Source organism: Piliocolobus tephrosceles, chromosome 15 (assembly GCF_002776525.5).
Source record: "Piliocolobus tephrosceles isolate RC106 chromosome 15, ASM277652v3, whole genome shotgun sequence".
Classification (NCBI taxonomy): Eukaryota; Metazoa; Chordata; class Mammalia; order Primates; family Cercopithecidae; genus Piliocolobus; species Piliocolobus tephrosceles.
The window spans coordinates 9,241,385-9,261,546 of record NC_045448.1 but is presented as its reverse complement, the minus strand read 5'-3'; the positions used below and the strand labels follow the sequence as shown (position 1 = coordinate 9,261,546).

The 20,162-nt window shown below is 46.5% G+C and overlaps 2 protein-coding genes across 8 annotated transcripts in view; one reads left to right on the top strand and one right to left on the bottom strand.

The window, feature by feature from the left end:
* ADAM17 (ADAM metallopeptidase domain 17) overlaps positions 1-4,730 on the top strand; it is a 68,759-nt gene extending 64,029 nt beyond the window's left edge. For both annotated transcript variants that reach the window (XM_023199102.1, XM_023199108.2), the window contains exons 17-19: positions 354-442; positions 2,152-2,202; positions 2,778-4,730. In XM_023199102.1, coding sequence (XP_023054870.1) covers positions 354-442; positions 2,152-2,202; positions 2,778-3,119 — 482 coding nt within the window. In that variant the 3' untranslated portion in view covers positions 3,120-4,730. The remainder of the gene's footprint in view (positions 1-353; positions 443-2,151; positions 2,203-2,777) is intronic.
* On the bottom strand, positions 4,599-19,565 carry IAH1 (isoamyl acetate hydrolyzing esterase 1 (putative)). Of its 6 annotated transcripts, none has more exons than XM_023199118.2 (6): positions 18,779-19,565; positions 17,090-17,142; positions 14,768-14,916; positions 11,696-11,857; positions 8,640-8,758; positions 4,599-5,062 (listed from the first exon to the last, which is right to left on the bottom strand). In XM_023199118.2, the coding sequence occupies exons 1-6, from the start codon at positions 18,857-18,859 to the stop codon at positions 4,880-4,882; spliced, it is 747 nt and encodes a 248-aa protein (XP_023054886.1). In that variant the 5' UTR covers positions 18,860-19,565; the 3' UTR covers positions 4,599-4,879. The 6 variants fall into 6 exon arrangements, with proteins under 6 accessions (XP_023054886.1, XP_023054906.1, XP_023054902.1 ...); XM_023199138.1 differs by lacking the exon at positions 17,090-17,142 and adding an exon at positions 13,200-13,297; XM_023199134.2 differs by having other exon boundaries at positions 14,768-14,884; positions 18,779-18,859.
* Positions 19,566-20,162: the final 597 nt, after the last annotated feature.

The window sequence follows — 20,162 nt, the reverse complement described above, 5'->3', positions numbered from 1 at the left end:
TATCCAGGTAACAAAAAGTCTTCTTAAGCATTTATTAGTAGTAGCATTCTATATGATTAGTCTGTTGACACAGTTACTCCAGGTAGCAGTTACTCCAGGTAGCATGTTGAATATTCTGCAATCTCTTCCTATCAGCTAGTATACGAGGGCTGTTTCTTTAAAAGCACTTGGTAAGGAGAGATGGTCTGGTGTAATATGGGCAGCATGGACACTCTTCTCAATACTGTGTCGGTAGGAGTGTCTAGCCAGCAGCTCTGGCATTTGACACAATGGTAATATCTTAACAGCGTTTCACTTTAGATTTATTTGTGAAGTACTTGGTCAAGACATTCACTGTTTGGAATTGTTCACAGGAAAGTTTTTAGCAGACAACATCGTTGGGTCTGTCCTGGTTTTCTCCTTGATATTTTGGATTCCTTTCAGCATTCTTGTCCATTGTGTGGTAAGTCACCAACTTTTAAGTAATTAAATATTTAAATTTTGATAAACTCCAACCATGTAATCTTTGGATAAAACTTCTTCTTAGCAAAGTCTGAGCTGATATTTCCAATAACTTTGTTTGGTGTTATTCCTAGGGGAACATGTCTTATGGAAAGCTTAACTAATGGTCTTTTTAAAAAAAATACTCTTTTTGTGTGTTGGTGTTTTAATATATAAATTTCTTAGGAATTTGATACTTCTAAGCATAGGAGACTGTTTAACTGGATTTGTCCAGGTCCTTTGATGAGTAAAGCCCTTAATTAAGGGCATTTCCAGGCTGACTTTGTTGCAATAGAGCAAATATCAAACTTCAGCATTTCAGATGTTCCCCATATATCATATAGATTATTGGCAGCAGATGGCTGTGTCTTCAGTCTTCTGCAGAAGTAGGATGTAAGGACTGGGGCCCAGCTGTCATATAGAATATTTACATCTTCCCCTCAAAATAGGAGTAAGCAGTCTTTTCTGTTCTCATTCAGAATCAGTAACAGCTACAAGTTGAATTGGGCTTTGACTAAGGAACTCTTGGTCCTTTATAAATTTGAGGCCCCCTTTCATAACTGTTCTTACAAATCCATTCACTTGCATCTGTGGGGAATGGGGATTTGTCTGCTGTAGAAATGAGAAAGTCAGACCTAGGCTTCCAGATTTGTTTTCCCAAACTCTTTCATAGTGGCCTTGCTATGAGCATTTAAAAATTCCAGCGTAACTCTGATGCTGCCTTCCTTTCCTGCTGGCTTCTCCTGCCTAGGGGCCGTCTCACAGAGCAGCTCTTTCTCGGGGTGGTGAGCATGATGGGTGTAGGGAGGAAGATCTCTAGGGAGCACTTCTGCTGAAGAAAGCTGAAGGTGATGTGCTTGGCTTTGACAGACGTCTCTGGATGACAGTGCCATCCATCATGATGGCTTTTATTGGAGGATGGAACCTATTTTATTTACAGGGAAGTTGCACACGTGGACAAGGCATGACCCTTGATTTCAGAGCAAAGCCTCTGACAGGAGGGAGGGCCATGGCTTGTTTCTGGCCATAGAATACATTGATGGTATCCAGACAGGAAGCCTAGTCCTGGACGGAGGTCCTTGCCCTTTGTTGCCTATTATGCTTCAGCCACAGGCAGGGATGGGGCAGCAGATGGCCATGTGGTCAGCCTTCTGCAGAAGTAGGACGTAGGGACTGAAGCCCAGTTCCTCCAGCAGAGCATGGTCCACAGAAACTGGAGACAGCTAAGAAGAGAGTGAGGCCGTGGGCCAGGGCAGTGTGAGGGAGGCTGCAGGCCCAGCCACCTAGGTCTTCCTACCAGTCGCCCTTCCAGTCAGTGCGGTCCTGGTGTATCCAGCATCTGGGACATTTGTCGTTTCATGCATAGAAAGATGCCCTTATTACTCCCCTGCCCACAGAGGGATACATTTCTCAGAAAACATAGCACTTAAACCTTGCCTCTTTATGTACTTAATGCCAAAATGTATTTCCTTTGAGTGCAAAGCAAACACTTCTAGACTGGTGGCATAACTAAAGCTTGGGTGAGAAATGGATTATCTGTAGAGCCTGCTATCCTACAACTTGGGTTCTAAGTTCTTCAGTTAGTGTTAGGAGTAGCCTGTGAGGAAATAGTACTCACTAACTGAATTGTATTTGTAGGGAATGACCTTTCTTCTTACTCTTTCTTTCTAGGATAAGAAATTGGATAAGCAGTACGAATCTCTGTCTCTGTTTCACCCCAGTGTAAGTATACCATACGAAAGAAACATAATCTTCACCTGGTCTTTGAGGCCCTGTTAGGCAAAGACCTTCAACTGACCCAGCAAGAGCTTTCATTGGCTGATGGGAGGTCATGCTGCAGCAGGAAGGGTCTAGGGTGGAATGTTTACTCTCCTGACAACAGTGATGGTGAGCTTTGATCAGTCGCATGGATGGAGGTTTAAAGAGCCGTGCTGTCCCCTTCCCAAGCCATATGGAGCAGTTTAGCCATTCAACACTTAATATTTTGAGATCAATCTCTTGGGATCTTACTTTGAGAGGTTTGAATCCTCTTTTGGGTCTTCAAATGGCAAGTTTTCAGGATGCTTGAAAGCTAGTAATTACTGTTTTTGCCATTAAAAGTAATGTCACTAATTCCTTTTGCACCAGCCTAGTATTTTTTAGTCACTTCTTAGGTTGAGTGAGCCTCACCTAGCACTTTTTAAGCAAGAGGCATCACAGTACCAACAGAATAAGAGGCTGTTTGATGGGTAAGGTTGGAGCTGTGAGGACCTCTGATTAATCTTTTATTCCCATCAATTGAACCCATGTCTTTGCAGAATGTCGAAATGCTGAGCAGCATGGATTCTGCATCGGTTCGCATTATCAAACCCTTTCCTGCACCCCAGACTCCAGGCCGCCTGCAGCCTGCCCCTGTGATCCCTTCGGCGCCAGCAGCTCCGAAACTGGACCACCAGAGAATGGACACCATCCAGGAAGACCCTAGCACAGACTCCCATATGGACGAGGATGGGTTTGAGAAGGACCCCTTCCCAAATAGCAGCACAGCCGCCAAGTCGTTTGAGGATCTCACAGACCATCCGGTCACCAGAAGTGAAAAGGCTGCCTCCTTTAAACTGCAGCGTCAGAATCGTGTTGACAGCAAAGAAACAGAGTGCTAGTTTAGTTGTGAGCTCTTTATAGATTTGACCTACAATCACAGCTTATATTTTGTGAAGATTGGGAAGGAAGTGACTTAACAGCAGATGCTGGTCATGTGTTTGAACTTCCTGCAGGTAAACAGTGCTTGTGTTGTTTGGCCCTTCTCCTTTGGAAAAGGTAAGGTGAAGGTGAATCTAGCTTATTTTGAGGCTTTCAGGTTTTAGTTTTTTAAATATCTTTTGACCTGTGGTACAAAAGCAGAAAATACAGCTGGATTGGGTTATGAATATTTATGTTTTTGTAAATTAATCTTTTATATTAATAACAGCACTGACTAGGGAAATGATCAATTTTTTTTTTTATACACTGTAATGAACCGCTGAATATGAGGCATTTGGCATTTATTTGTGAAGACAACTGGAACACAAGAGGTTTTTTTTTTTTGCCTTTAACTAAAAACAAAGGAGATAAATCTAGTTCTATATTGTCTCTAAATTGTGGGTCTATTTCTAGTTATTACCCAGAGTTTTTAAGTAGCAGGGAAAATATACATCTAAATTTAGAAATCATTTGGGTTACTATGGCTCTTCATAATTCTAAGACTAATGCTCTCTAGAAATCTAACCACCTACCTTACAGTGAGGGCTATACATGGTAGCCAGTTGAATTTATGGAATCTACCAGCTGTTTAGGGCCCTGATTTGCTGGGCAAATTTTCTATATAAGTATCTTAATGTATCCCTGTTATTGATAGGGATACATGCTCTTAGAAAATTCACTATTGGCGGGGCGCGGTGGCTCATGCCTGTAATCCCAGCACTTTGGGAGGCCGAGGTTGCGCCACTGCACTCCAGCCTGGGCTACAGAGACTGACTCTGCCTCAAAAAAAAAAAAAAAAAATTCACTATTTACAAAACCTAGAATATTTAAAATACAAAGATTGCCTGTTTTCAAACACTAGTGAATAAGAGGGTGAGATATTTCTTAACAACAACAACAACAACAGGTTGTTTTCAATAGGCTGAGGTGTGATGAGCCAGCCAGGAGACAGAATACTACCTGCTCTTAGGGTTGGGGGCTGTCCCCACAAGCAGATATTTGAATTACTCTTACTTTATTGCTGCAGGATTCTGGATGGGCTGCATTTACTGTGTGAAGGATAAAAATCATTAACCTGAATTCTGATTTCTATAAATTGCCATTAAAAGCTTTTCCCCCTAAGAACTGGAATGTGCTCACCAGCTAAAACATTTAACTTGTAAACTTTGAGGGCAATTAACCAAGCCTGTGACTAATCATATCTCCTCCCATCCCCCATTTCCAAGGACATTTGTTACTCAGATACTTGTTATACTAATACTTGAACTTGTACCTTATGGTATTTGCTATCTTTTAACTAGTCATGATATTCTTATACTTCACACTTTTGGAATTTGATACAAGGTGAGTGGGGTGTGTGGGTGTATGTATGAGTGAAACCGTTCTCAAAAGAATGTAAGAAAACCATTTTTATAAAATTGTGACTTTAAAAAAAAATAGTCTTCATCATTTATAGAATTAACAAGCTGCTCAGAGTGTATTTTGAAGCCGTAGCACTGATACGTGTATTAACAAATACTGTCAAAACACAATGGACCTAAGTACAAAACTTCCCTGAAAAATCCTGATACTTTTATTATCAGTGGCAAAGGTTTAAGCCTGAGGAAAAAAGGGTACCTCTATGCATTGGCAACTTTGAGTTCTGTAGATTAACAAGCAGACTTGGGTCTCCTGTGATTGGCTAATGGTCTCCATCTCCCAGCAGACTTAATTCAGGTTTTGCTTCTGCTACATCCCGCCAGTAAGGAAGCAACAAAGGCAGAGAAGAGACCTTTTTCTCTATCAAAGGCCAGAGATGGGAGAACAAAAATTCATTCCCCTTTGGAGACAAATGTAGTCCATCTGATAAATAAGATGAGAAGTCCTAGAAGGGAGAGAAATTGGTTAAAGGTGGGTAACTGGCCAGGTGCGGTAGCTCACCCCTGTCATTCCAACACTTTGGGGCCAAGGATACTGGAGGACAGGAGTTTGAGATCCTGTCTCTATAAAAAATTTAAAAAATACAAAAATTAGCTGGGTGTGGTGGCAAACAAACACCTGTATTCTCACCTACTTGGGAGGCTAAGATGGGAGGATCACTTAAGCCTAGGAGTTCGAAGCTACAGTGAGCTATCATCGCACCACTGAGCTCCAGCCTGGGTGACAGAGTGACTGTCTCCCCGCGCCCCCCCCCAAAGAAAGAGGGGGAGGGAGGCTAGAACTTTTCTAAATGCCAGCGTGTACCATTCTCTCAGTTGTGGCCCTGCGACAGAAAGATCACCAGCCCCTTTCATTGTAGGCATGTGACCAGAGTTGTCCTGGACTACAGTAGCACTGATGTGCTATTTACAGAGGTGTTTGAACACACACAGAACCTTTACTAGTGCTGTAGTGCTATCTCCATATTATAGAATTAAGTTTGACGAAAGTCACTCACCATTAAGTGAGCTGGGACCTCATTCCAGGTCTTCCGAGTCATATGACATGATTCTCAGGTTATTTCAAAGAACCTTAACAGGTAAATATGGCCTAGTAACGTAATCAGCAAAAAATGAAAAATTTGGTATTAGGAGTGTTCAGGGGCCCCATGAGTCAATATTGTTTTTGACTCTAGGCAGGTTTTTAGGTGGAAAGAACTTGTACCATCTAACGTAGAATAGTAATTTGCTGGGACACGGGAGTCCAGTCTCCCTCCTGCTCCCCTGAACTCAAGAGTATATATTTAAAAAGATACATGTATTTTTGGAGACAGGGTCTTGCTTTGCTGCCCAGGCTGGAGTGCAGTGACATGATCATGGCTCACTGCAGCCTCAAACTCCTGGGTTCAAGCGATCTTTCCACCCTCAGGTCCCTGAGTAGCTGGGACTACAGGCATGTGCCACCATACCTGGCTAATTTTTGTGCTTTTTGTAGAGATGGGTGTCTCATTTTGTTGTCCAGGCTGGTTTTGAACTCCTAGGCTCAAGCAATCCTCCCACCTCGGCCTCACAAAGTATTGGGATTATAGGCATGAGCGGCAATACCAAGCCCTGAACTCAAGAATTTTATCCATATAGCCATCTCTTTCTTCGGGAAGAAGCTTACTAGCCAAGAGCTCTGTTAGAATCTGGGTGGCCAACTAGCTTATGTGACTTTTTTTTTTGAGCTGGAGTCTCACTCTTGTTGCCCAGGCTAGAGAGCAATGGTGCAGTCTCGGCCTACTTCAACCTCCGCCTCCCGGGTTCAGGTAATTCTCCTGCCTCAGCCTCCCAAGCAGCTGGGATTACAGGTGCCTGCCACCACGCCTGGCTAATTTTTGTATTTTTAAGTAGAGATGGGGTTTCACCATGTTGGCCAGGCTGGTCTCAAACTCCTGACCTCAGGTGATCCACCCGCCTCAGCCTCCCAAAGTGTTGGGATTACAGGCATGAGCCACCGTGCCCGGCCTTATGTGACTTTTAATAGACCAGAAATTTAGATGCTATCATATAATACTAGCACTTCTTCCTCGGCCTTGGTTTTCTCATCTAGACAGTTGGAGATGAGATGATCTCTAAGGACGACCCTCCCAGTTTTGTATTAGATTGAAAAAGACATGTGAGCAAAACTAGCCCAGTAGTTTGCAGTTTCCTTTCCTCTAGTAACATAACTTTTCTACATAATCTAAGGTGGACTCTTAGACAACAGAACTCTGGATGTTGACCCCTTTGGCACTCAAGCTGCCAAGGCCCCTCCTGATCTGGGAATTCTGGAAGGTTCCAGTGCACTCAGGGTTTCAGAGGAAGACTAGAAGCCTAGGGTCCAGATTTACTTAGGCTCTCAGAGCCTCCAGAGGTGACTAGTGGCTCAGCATCCACGTGGTGGTATGACTTTCCCACTGGTGACTATTTTCCCTATTGCAGATGTGTAATAAATGTGTAGGTCATTGGAAGGATTGGTATGGATTAATATTTAGGGGAGAGGAAAAAGTTGGCACTTGGGTTAGTAATTCTTGGTTGTTTTCTATGTTGCTTTGTCCAAGTAGCCTAAACCTAACAGCTAGGAATAGAGGAAACTGGTGGGGCTGTGAGTCTTCCTGTTTGTCCAAAGAGCTTTCCGCACACTGGATCCTTCCTTCCCGAGTACTTCAAATATCATCAGTCCCGTCAAAGCTTTCTCTCTGGATCCCAGCACAGCAATGAAATGGCCTTTTATGTGCCCTGCTGAATAAGCTCTTTACAAAAGAGTAGTGCAAGGTCACAGAAAAGTTTAAAAAGACCAGTGGCTGTCTACCCCTCTTCACCAGTATCTGTGTGGAACCTGAATTTAGCCATACCTTTCCTCACCATAACCTCTGGCCACCACTGACCTGTTCTGTCACTGCAGTCTTGCCTTTTTTTGTGGGGGGTGGGGTGGGGTTAGACAGTCTCCCTCTGTCCTCCAGACTGGAGTGCAGTGGTATGACCTTTGCCTCCCGGGTTCAAGCGATTCTCATGCCTCAGCCTCCTGAGTAGCTGGGATTACAGGCGCCCTCCACCATGCCCAGCTAATTTTTGTGTTTTTAGTAGAGACGGTTTCGCCATGTTGGCTAGGTTGGTCTCCAACTCCTGAACTCAGGTGATCCGCCTGCCTCGGCCTCCCAAAGTGATGGGATTACAGGTGTGAGCCACCGTGCCCGGCCCAAGTCTTGCCTTTTTGAGATACCAAACAGATTGACTTATGTAGTATGTAACCTTCAGAGACCAGCCTCCTTCCCTCAGTGAAACACCTCTGAGAGTCACCCACATTGCTGTGCATGTCAGTCCGTCCTCTTTATTGCCGAGTAGTATCCCATCCACGGACACAACCAGTTTCCCTATTCATCCACGGAAGGACACTGGGGTGCTTCCAGCAGGTAGGAATAATGCTGCTGTCAACAGTCACACCCAGGTTCTGTGTGAACATAGTTTTCATTTCTCTGGGGCAGATAACCCAGGAGTGGACTGCCAGGTCCTCCCTAAGTCTATGTGTGACTGCATAAGAAACCAGCTGTCTCCTGAGTGGGTGCACCATTCTATGGGACCTGCTTTTTACCTTTTATATTTGTGCTTTCAGGCTTTAAAACAAAGTAACTTAATTAGAACTACATATCTCCCACAGTTTTATTAACCAATACTGTATTTAAATTCATTGTTTTACCTATTAACAAGTTTTAGCTTTCTGCCATTCTCTATATGAAAGAGGAACTTGGCCTCGATGTTCATAAATATGAGCCATGTATTGCTCATTTACGCCACTGTGTACTAACTCCTAGCCAAGGAGCCTGGCTGAATAAGCTGCTGGGCTTGTGACCGTCCTGAAACCTCCATTCCTCCCCTCCCCGCCAAGCCTTTTTGTTTTCATTGGCTTAAAGGGATGACTGTCTTAGCTAAGCAGAGCCTTTCTAGGGAAAGCTGTTGCACACACACCTGGTTTACTTCTGTGTGATCCTATTTACCCCGAGAGGACTGAGCAAGCCACCGTACCTGGCTGTCCTGCATCAGGGTCCACAGGTTAAGTACGTCAGTCCCACAGTCTTGGGCCACTTGTAAACACGCATTGGCATATTCACCAACAACAGAGTTTAGGCGATTTAGTTTGCAACCTATTGAAGAGAAGAAATCGAGGTGGCAGTTGATAAACCCAAGTGCTGGCCCTTGTGTAAGTTCTACTCCACTCATCTAGACAGTTTCGAAATGCCATTAAATATTGACCCCACTTGGGCCAGCCCCAGGGTTTAGGGTATATGTTGATGAGCCTTGCAGGTTACTGGTGTGCTGCTCTACCCAGCAGAGGACAAGGTACAGTTGTAAGGAGCCTTTAGTGGTAACCGGAGCCTTTGGAAGCACCAGGGAGGATGTTTGAGAGGACACCTTGAACAGAGGCACAGACGCAGAAAAGGCCCAGGAGGGCTGGGCTGCTTGGAGAGTGCCGGCTGCAGGCGCTGGGCTGGGGGCGGGTAAGGTCTGCACTGGTAGGAAATGCCAGGCCATGGAAGCTGAATGCTGTGCTGACACCGCTGGCTTCTTACATGAAACAGCTGCACCACAGCACAGCAAAATCATTTGTAGGCTTCAAAGATCTACATTTTGATGCCTACAATTTTTACTAAATAGCTGTGTGTCTTAACAGCTTCCTTAACCGTCCTGAAGCTTTCTGCATCCTTATGACAGTGCCTACCTAGTTGCAGGAATATTGACAGGATTAAGAGACTAAACTCCAGCAAAGCAACTAGCACAGAGCGACTGAGTGTATCTAACAAGCGCAGGCTGCCTCATCCTCCCAGGGAGCTGCACCAGGGAAGGCTGGAGTGCAGTATCTGGGGATTGTGCTAGGTTGGTTTGGAAGGTGGGGCTGGGGCTACGGGAGAAGGCTCAGGAGGCTGCAAACAGGACAGTGAGGGCTGGCAGGAGGCGGACTACAGAATGGTATTAAAGAGAAAGCATGAGGTTATGGGCAACTGGACGCGGGCCACAGGAAGACCTATGCTGGCCCAGGCTCTGTGTCACAGAGATCTATTCACCGGCTTTCATACTTGGGATCAATTGTTTATAAAATTCACCTAGATTATAACTAGCTACCCCATCCCTACAAAAAAAATAAAAAAATTAGCTAAGCATGGTGGCACATGCCTGTGGTTCTAGCTACTTGGGAGGCTAAGGCAAGATGATCACCTGAGCCTAGAGGTTGAGGCTGCAGTGAGCTTTGAGCAAGCCACTGCACTACAGCCTGGGTGACAGAGCAAGACCATCTCAAAAAATAACCAGCTGAATCTCTAGGGGACCAGTTATCGAGACCCCTCCTCTACCTGCTTTGCCCATCGCTGACCTTTTAAAAAGTCTGCATTGGGCTACATTCAAGGCTAGAAAGGGGAAATAAAATTAAACATTCAGAACTTCATATATACTATTTTCCTGGGAAACAGTAGACAAAAAGAAGTCTGAACAGCTTCTGTGGACCGTGTTATGTAACATTTTTCCCTTCTGTTAAGCCAAGACGACACTGCCCCCCAGTCGGTTATGGCTGCAGGCCCAGAAGCAAGCTGGGGGTCTGCAGTTGTCTCCAGTGGAGCTCTGTGGGCCTTAAACGCCTCCCCCGCAGAACACTCTGGTATTTCACAGCAATAGGGCCCGTCTGCCCTGATGTGACGCCCAGAGCCTACTGTCACCATATCCCACAGGCTGGGGTTTCTTCCCACGTTTGTCTGTGCCTCCAGTGTGTGGCACCCCTTGACATACGCTGTTTGTGACTTGAGAATGCATTGGATCCTCCTCTAAGGATGACAGACCCGTTGAAAGCAAGTGACATAGCTACAACCCAACTGAACTAGAAACTCGTATAACAGTCAGGACTTAGCTCTGAAGTCACACTTCCTGGATTTGATTCCTGGTTCTTGGCTGTGTGATCTTGGGCAGGTTCTGTCTTAGCCTGAGACTCAGTTTCTCCACTGGTAAAGTAGGGACAATAACAGTCTTCCATAAAGTTGTGGGATGTGTGCTATAGTGTGTATAAGAAACATCTGGAGTGCTGAAAATGGGCCCAGAAATCTACCTAAAAATAATAGTTAACTTTGAGTCAGACCATACTTTGAGAAATAGCTGTTCTGTGTTACAAAGCCAATAATTTGTCCTAGAATGTTCTGGGTAGCTTAGAAAACTTCCAGGCCAGGCGTGGTGGCTCACGCCTGTAATCCTAGCACTTTGGGAGGCTGAGGCAGGCAGATAACCTGAGGAGTTCGAGACCAGCCTGGCCAACATGGTGAAACCCGTCTCTACTAAAAATGCAAAAATTAGCCAGGTGTGGTGGTGCACACGTGTAATCCCAGCTACTCAGGAGGCTGAGGCAGAATTTGCTTGAGCCCAGAAGGCTAAGGTTGCAGTGAGCCGAGATCATGCCACTGCACTCCAACCTGGCTGACAGAGCAAGACTCTGTCTCAAAAAAAAAAAAAGATCTTCCATAATACACATTTTCAACATTAACATTCAGCTGACCCTTGAACAACACAGGTTTGAACCGTGAAGGTCCACTTATATGTGCAGAAGTTTTTCAATCAAAGGTGGATGGAGAAAACAGCACTTGAGGGATGTGAGACCCAAGTATATGGAGAGCTGGTGACTCATATCCGATCATTCCTGTCCCAGCTTCCGTGTGCCAGGAAAAGCCCCAGGTGTGGACTTCCAAGTCAAGGCACATCAGCCCCCAGGCCCAGCCCTCACAGAGCACCACAGCTCTGCACAGTTGTCAGTGGCCTTCATGTGCACCTTGGAGCCTGGCAACTGTGAAGGTCAGCAGATGCCAGGCTCCCGGTTCCCTCCTGACCATCCAAAGCCAGAATCCCTTTTCTATGTCAAAAAAGGTCTCAGGTATGACATATTGGAAGCTATACTTTTATTAATAATTTTGGATGATTGAAAACAGACTGAAACGGACATACTGAGCCCCTAAGAAACAGAAGCCCCAGGCAGGAAGCCACTGTTCTCTCAGACTGCGTCCCTCAGCATTGCTATCCAGATTTGCTGAGATGGGCTGTGGTTGGTTTACCTTGTATGATGCACTCTTTTTCCCAGGCTGTTTCACAAAGTGGGGTCGGCGTGATGAGAATGACTCGATTCTCAGGGATGTCCACAGACTTCAGGTACTGCACCATGCTCTTTAAATTCGCAGCATACTCCTCCAGGGGAATGTGCTGCTTGGGATTCTCATCTGCTCAAGAGAAACATGAGTACTCACCAGATGCATATTTATTGTAAGTGACCATTCAGGTGAACACACTTCTGCAAATGCCTGTTATTCATGATGTCACTGGGGGATTGTTTAACACCAAGGACACAAAGAGAAGGTTTTCTCCTTAATGAGTTAAAATGTATAGTTCTTCATAAAACAAGACTTCAAAAGCTCTAACTAGGGGCACTGTAAGTACTCTTGTCTTTTCATCACTAGTATCCAGATGGTTATTAATTACGTTGAATTTATAAAGAAATTAAAAATCCCAGCCTGTTGAGTGAGACGGCCTAGGTTCAAATCCTGGCTTTGTCACTCCTCGCCACAGAACCACGGATACTTAGCCTTTCTGTACCTCATTGGTAAAATGGAAGATGGTAATAGGGTCTCCCTCCTAGGACTGAAAATCAAAATAGCTAAGAGTTTACAGCACTGAGAGCAGGTGCCTTCACAAAGCAAGTACTCAGTCTAAACAAATGGCACCCATGACTACTACTACTACTGTTACTGCAAAGGAGTATTTTCTAGACAGGCTCTCACTGAAGTATTACAAGGGTCATTGTATACCATCTGCTAACCACATGTAAGCACAGTATCAAGAAAAAAACGTCACCGATGATCCTACCACCCAGAAAACCACTGTTGGCATTTGGATGTATATCTTTCCAGTCTTTTCATGAAGATACGTATACTTTTACAAAAATGAGTTTGCACTGAAGATTATATTCACACTGAAGACTTTATATTTTGCTTTTCTCTACAGATTGTTTTAGAGACAGGTTCTTGCTCTCTCATCCAGGCTGGAGTGTAGTGTGATCACAGCTCACTGTAACCTGGAACTCCTGGGCCCAAGCAACCCTCCCCCTCCCAGCTCAGCTTCCTAAGCTGGGACTAGCTGGGACTAGCACGCATCACCACACTTGGCAAACTTTGTTGCTGTTGAGACAGTCTCACTCTGTTGTCCAGGCTGGTCTCAAACTCCTGGCCTGGCCTCCCAGTGTTGGGATTACAGGCATGAGCCACCATGCCTGGCTCACATAACATATTATGAGCTTTTCTGTGTCCCTAAATAGTCCTGAAAAAATGGTATTTAGTTGTAGGGTGACCACACGATGTTCGTTTCCTTACTGTACAGCTTCTAATCTGCTGTTATAAATAGCAATACACGGCCAGGTGCAGTGGCTCACGTCTGAAATCCTAGCACTTTGGGAGGCCGAGGCAGGTGGATCACCTGAGGTCAGGAGTTCGAGACCAGCCTGGCCAACATGGCAAAACCCTGTCTGTACTAAAAATACAAAAATTAGCCAGGTGTGCTGGCAAGTACCTGTAATCCCAGCTACTCGGGAGGCTGAAGCAGGAGAATCATTTGAACCTGGGAGGTGGAAGTTACAGTGAGCCGAGATCGTATCACTTCATTCCAGCCTAGGCAAAAGAGCGAAACTTTCTCAAAAAAATAAAAAATAAAAAGCAATACACAGAAATCTCTGCACACACATCTGGCTGCGTAGCTGAATATTTCCTTAGGTGGAATTTCTACACATGGGCAGTCCCTTGGCGCATACCGCCTCACAGCTTTCCAGAGGATTACAAGCTCTTCTCTCACCAGGAATGTAAGAGTTCCAATCTTATTTCATGCCTGTCAGCTATATGTATTACTGCTTCATATTGCTTTACTACTATGAGTCAAAAATCAAAATACCTTGTTTTAATTGACATTTTTTAAGTTTTCACACATTTTCAAATATCTATTTGCTGTTAAATTTCTCCTTTTATCTGTTCCTGCCCTTTGCCTATATTTTCTATTGGAGTTAGTATTTTTCTTATTGATTTCTACACTAAAGACATTACTCTCTTGTCTGCCACATTTTTCGGATATTTTCCTTAACATATCATTTTCTTTTTCAGTTTTTTCGTAGCCTAAGCTATTTTAAGTTTATTTCATAAACCTGTTCTTCCTCTGTGGCTTCCTCCACTGCTCTTAGGAAGTGTTTTTCCTTATCCTAAATTTGATAAGAATGTATCTTTTTAAAAAATTCTGTTTTGAATTTTCTTACGGTTTTTGGTACAAGATAGAAAGTGAAGATTAATTTCTTCCTAAATATAATGGTTAACATGCAGGCTCTACCGATGCCTGTAATCTATATAATCTTTCTCGTAGGGAGCAAGAATTCCTCTTACTGCAGTTGTGTTCATGTCCAGCCTCAACTCAGATGCCACCCACAGTGTGCCTGTGAACAGCAGACCACACCACTTCTGTGACACAAGTAGGGGCACAAAAGAAATCTCTGGAAGATGACTACCTAACTTCCCAAAACAAAGGCTGGTTTTTCTTGTTTACAGAACGCAGAAGGCTTTCTTCAAGAGCAGAAAGGGAAGAAAGGCCTCTTAACACAGCTAGCTTTCCTCTAGTCACAGCAGCAATTCTTCAGCAATCAAGGAGAGACCATCTCCTTTTCCAAACCCACACTCAACCACTGCCCACGATTCAAGCCTGAGGTCAGGGTGGCTGCTCCCAAGATACCCTCCCTAAGACACTCCACCAGCCGCATCAGTGTGATGCAGCCACAAAGTATCCTTAAGCTTTCTGCTGCCAAATGCATCAACTAAAGAGAAAAACATTACAAACTTAGCATAGCACTAACAGACTAGAAAATATTTAAGTGTTTGCAAGATTAGGAGTGCCAGCAACCGAGGCATGTAGAAATCAGGTCGAGAATAAAATCCACCAGTGTTAAAGCCAGGAATACATGTAAACTCAAGGAACTCATAAGCTTGGCAAAACTGTATCTATTGGGAGAAAGGAAACAGTTGAAAAAAGTATATTAAATGTAAGTTTGCTGTAACATAAAAATGATTAAAAGTGAGCTAGAAGAACATAAAAAATGCTTTTACCTTTTAATGCACTGTCATTGGCCCCAAAGAAAATTGTAACTGCTACTGGGATGTCCAAGCTGTTTCCTTTCCTGATTAATCTTGGAAGGATAATTTTGGCCCATCTGGTATTGTAACCTGAGAATCCACGATTCAGAACATCACATTTTCTGAAACGAAAAACTTTAAAAGATGAATTGTGGGCAAGAAGTGTTTATGGTCCGAATAACCCGCCTTTAGTGAGGGTGTGCTCTCTGGGATTCTGAGCCCGTCACGTGTCTCTGAGCCAGCCCCAGGTTTCACTTTGATAGGAGTAAGAACATAGTTGAAGCATGCTAATCTTAAGCCTTTCAAAGATATATGTAAATACGCCATACTCCTCCATGAGAGGAGTAATTTTATATAAAGGGGCTGTGATGAAGTCTACAGCCTATTTGACTTCAAGCATGGTATAGTGGGGTGCTTTTAAAATGGAGTTCACAAAAGAATCTCAGCAAGTATCTCAGGTAAAGTCACTAATATCCTGGAACTTAGTTTAGTCTATATTTAAATATTTATAGAATATTTGACATTTCTGGTTTTGATTAAATAGTTTTAATAAATGTATTCATTGTGTTTCAACTTAAACCGGTTCATTAGTAGGCTTTTTGTTTCCTTCTTAAAAATAGTTGGATTCATAGTACTGTAGGTGTAATGGAGGGGGAAAAAAAAAAAGCCGGGTTGTCTGGATTTATTCTCGGCTCTATCTGTGACTAGGCGTGACCCTGGGCGTGCTGTGAGCCTTCCTCACATGTCAAGTGAGGAGAATTCCAGTTAAGGAACAGGAAGTAGGTTTAAAATCCCTCAGAGAATACCAGTCACATAAGAGGGACTCCTGTTTTCTTAGTCTTAGTCTTGGTAAAATGATATGATTTGGGATTTGCTTCAGAATAATCCAGAATAATCCATAGTAGGAGGGATGGATGGGCTCATTTCACTCTTTGCTTCTGTGGATATTTAAAGTTGTCCATAAAGTTTTCTTAAAATGACTCCTGGGGTTCAATTTACGATTAGTAAATCAATATGGTTCATCTTCGTGTATTCACATTCCTATATGTGCATAACCAAGCAGAGAAGCTGGAGCACTAGTGGAGAACTGCAGGCCACAGCGTTAGGCAGTGGGCTCCAAAGCAGCACAAGGGGACACTTTTTATGACACTACTCAAAGTTCTCAGGTGACATTTATAAACTGGAGAACAATAACCAAAACTCAGCCTTCCTTCAAAGTGAGATTGCTTTTGTCTGTAATGATGATAAAATGGTGACGAGCCATTTTAGAGTGAAATCACGATACGTTAAAATGAAGTGCTGGGCTGGGTGTGGGGGCAAATGCCTGTAGGTCCCAGCTACTCAGGAGGCTGAGATGATGGTGGCTTCAGCCCCAGAGGTGGAGGCTGCAGTGAGGCCTGATCACACTGCTGCACTCCAGCCTGTGGGAGTTTTCGGGCCTCTGAGCCCAAGCTAAGCCATCATAACCCCTGTGACCTGCACGTATATATCCAGGTGGCCTGGAGCAACTGAAAAACCACAAAAGAAATGAAACAGCCAATTCCTGCCTTAACTGATGACATTCCACCATTGTGATTTGTTCCTGCCCCACCCTTATCCATCGACCTTGTGACATTCCTCCCCTGGACAGTGAGTCTCAGGAGCTCCCCACAGAGCACCCTGTGACCCCCTTCCCTGCTAACAACAGATCACCACCTTTAACTGTAATTTTCCACCTACCTCCCCAAATCCTACAAAACCACCCCAGCCCATCTCCTGCTCTTTTCAGACTCAGCACCCAAGTGAATAAACAGCCTTGTTGCTCACACGAAGCCTGTTTGGTGGTCTCTTCACACGGACGCATGTAACAAGAGAGAGACCCCGTCACAAACAAAAACCATCAAAACCCAAAATAAAGTGTGGCAGAATTGTGACAAGGTGAGTCTCAGTCATGGCAGCACTTCAAAAAAAAAAAAGGCAAAGTAGCTTCCTACCAGTGTGGTGTGGCAGTAAAACTGCAAGCTCTGCGATCCAGCAGCTGGACTTGGATCTGTCTGCCGTTGACCAGCAAAGAGGCACTGGCCATTTACTTGATTTGTCTCAGTCTACCCAGCCATCCGAGCTCAACCCTAAAATATCTAACTGGTCAGACTGAGTGAAGACTAAATTTTTTCAGTTCCTTCTCCTATGTATGATTAGGGAAGGCAAACAAAATTAACAAAGGAGAAATGTTCTGTTCAGAACTATCCATCCGTAAGATGGATCCCTAAGACATTTTCCATCTGCAAGTACTCAAGTATTGGAAACCACTCTCACCTGACCAGCTTGTCAGCCAGCGATGCTCCCCATCCACCCTGCTGGAAGGAAAACTGGAGGAAGAAAGGCCCATTATTACTAATGACTGTAACGGGGCATCTCAGCAAGGGCAGCTCTGATTGGCAACTTCTGTTTTCTGGGCACTCCCTTCTTGGCTTTGATTGCTTCACTGTGAGGTCATTTTGGGGATTACAGGTAAGTACACCTGGCAGCACTTCAGCAGAGGGGGATTTTTCTCAATCATAAAGCTAAACAGCCTGTAATCCCACTTTGAGAGGCCGAGGCGGGCGGATCACATGAGGTTTGGAGTTCGAGACCAGCCTGCTCAACATGGCGAAACGCCGTCTCTACTAAGAATACAAAAAGTGGCCGGGCGCGGTGGCTCAAGCCTGTAATCCCAGCACTTTGGGAGGCCGAGACGGGTGGATCACGAGGTCAGGAGATGGAGACCATCCTGGCTAACACGGTGAAACCTCGTCTCTACTAAAAATACAAAAAACTAGCTGGGCGAGGTGGCGGGCGCCTGTAGTCCCAGCTACTCGGAGGCTGAGGCAGGAGAATGGCGTAAACCCGGGAGGCGGAGCTTGCAGTGAGCTGAGATCTGGCCACTGCACTCCAGCCCGGGCGACAGAGCGAGACTCTGCCTCAAAAAAAAAAAAAAAAAAAAGAAAGAAAGAAAAAAAGAATACAAAAATTAGCCCGGTGTGGTGGCGCACGTCTATAATCCCAGCTACGCGGGAGGCTGAGGCAGGAGAAACGCCTGAATCCGGGAGGCAGAGGTTGCAGTGAGCCGAGATCGCGCTACTGCACTGCAGCCTGGGCGATGGAGCGCGACTCTGTCTCAAAAAAACCCGGGGGGGGGGGGGGGGGGGAAGCTAAACAGAAATCTAAGTTCAGGAAATAAAGTCAAAGGTCAGTGAGGAAATTGAAGGCCATGCCGCCTCACTGCTTTGCTGGTTACCGGGCTGAGGATGAACACTTTTTCATACACATTCCCATGGAATTCGGCAAGCCCCGACTGCCCCATATGCCTAAAACTAATACTAGTTACCACTTATGGGCGTACACAGATCCTAAGAGGAGGACACACGCAGGAATGGACTTTCTACTCCCTCCCCGAAGTAAGAACCCGCATTTAGACGACCGTTCCCTTCACAGGAGGTGAGGGGATCTCGGATGAAGGGATGGTCCTTTTCTACCTAATTCCTGAAGGCATTTTACTTCCAAGGTCAACCCCTAAAGGCCCCACCTGTGCCCGCAGGGAGTGCGGCGAGCGGGTTCACGGCGCCTCCACCCGGAGCCGACCGCGGGGCCTCCTGGGACACAGCGCGCGGTCGCCCAGAGCCGCTCACCGGGACCCGGAGGGGAAAGGCTGCTGCCCAGGAGGGCGCTGAGGGGACGACCGCGCATCTCGACCGGGTGGGAGGCGGCGCGGGGCAGCCAGCGCGGCCATGTTCCCTCTCGTCTGTGCCGGGAGCCCGGGCTCTCGAGGACACAGTCGTGGCCTCCGAGACGCCGCGGGCGCGGAAGGCGCAGCCACCAGGGGACCCGTCGCTCCTCCGGGGTCGCCACGGGCGTGGCCAGGCCTCCGGCCCAGCCGTCTCAGGGGCCGAAAAGGACGGCGAGGAGCCTCGGCAGCGACCCCGCAGGGAGGCCGGGGCGGAAGGCCGAGCGTCGGGACGGCGGTACCTGGGTGATGGAGTCCCCGAAGAGCAACAAGCGAGGCCAGGTCAGGGCGCTCCCGCAGCCCGCAGCCTCGCACAGCGCCATGGAGCCGCCGGTCGGGGCGGGGCGGAGCCGCCAGCCGGGAGAGGCGCCTGCGCAGTGGCCGCCCGTGGGTTCCAGGGGCAGGGCTCGGCCGGCACCCAAGCAGTCACTTTGGTGAGGCACAAAAGTCGTTGCCTCTCGGAGTCCGGAGTCCGTTTGCAAGAAGCTCGGCCTCCGCGCTTGTTCACTCACAGCAAGGCTGCCCCCAGGGAATCCGAAACCCGCGTCCCGCCGCGTGGTTCCCAGAAGAAAAGCGGTTCGGGGCCGCCCTAAGCGCACCCCGCGCTGCGCGGGTGCAGGTGCGTTCGGCAAAGGGCAGGAGTGTGTCCGCAGGACGCGCGGCGGGAACCACAGCTGGCCCTCGGTGGGGCGGAGGGCTGCTCCAGGCCCCCCTGGAAGAGGTCGTGGGGTGCACGCGCGGCCTCCTGCGCCGGGCGTCACTCTGGAGGGCTTGTAACACCCAAGAGGACGCAGGCACTGCGGAAACCCTGGCAGTACCTCGTGGTTCTGCGAATGATAAGGAAAGGCAGCTGCACCTTCGGTGCGCGCGCAGCCGCTTTTCTTTTTCCCGCCGTTGGGTGGATGCGCGGATACAGAACCCCGCGGACACAGAGCACTGAGTTACTTCCAAGGGATTCATCTGTTAAAACGTGGTTGTAATGCAACGTTCCTACCTCAACTGTGCAGTGAAGTTCGGCGGCCGAGCTAAAAACGGGTGGGAAGGATGTCTTGAAATCACAGGGCTGTAGATGAAAAACAGAAGGGCCAGGGGAGTCGGCGCAGAGACCGACCCCGCTCCCTGGGTCGGGGCGATGGGTATCGAGCACGACCGTCTTTAGGTTACTCATCCCAAGCTCGCTTGGATCACCTGGAGGAGCTTTACAAATAAGATCCAACCAAGGGCCCTTGCTCCAGCCCGACTAACTCACCTCCTGTTAGCAGGACTTGGGTACAGGTGCACTTGTAATGCACCCCACGTGATTCCCACGGATAGCCCAGATTGCGAGCCCCTGCTAGAGCAAGCAAAGGTGCCTGGACTTCATCTTTATCGCAAGGACTTCATTAAGGCCTTCAGGCAGCTGAGGCTTGAGGCCAAGTCTGTTCCAGGAATCAGCTGTAGGGAGGAGAGGGAGGGGGTTGCAGGAATTCCGAGGGGAAAGAAGGCTTGGACTCCAACAGCAGCAGTGGAGATGAAGACAGAGATTCAAGTGCGACTTAGAATCCTTCTTATGAACTCAAATTGGTTACCCCTGGGGAGAGGGTAACCAGCAGCGGTTGCTGTCGGCAGATCTTGATGGTTTCGATG

Excerpts from the sequence above, each read along its gene's own strand:
- IAH1 (XM_023199114.3), bottom strand. The coding sequence starts at position 18,499 with ATGCGCGGTCGTCCCCTCAGCGCCCTCCTGGGCAGCAGCCTTTCCCCT. Across the intron at positions 17,143-18,338 it reads CGCACTCCCTGCGGGCACAG|TTTTCCTTCCAGCAGGGTGG; the intron begins GTGGGGCCTTTA and ends TTCTTCCTCCAG. Across the intron at positions 8,759-11,695 it reads AAAAGAGTGCATCATACAAG|GTTGCAAACTAAATCGCCTA; the intron begins GTAAACCAACCA and ends TCTCTTCAATAG.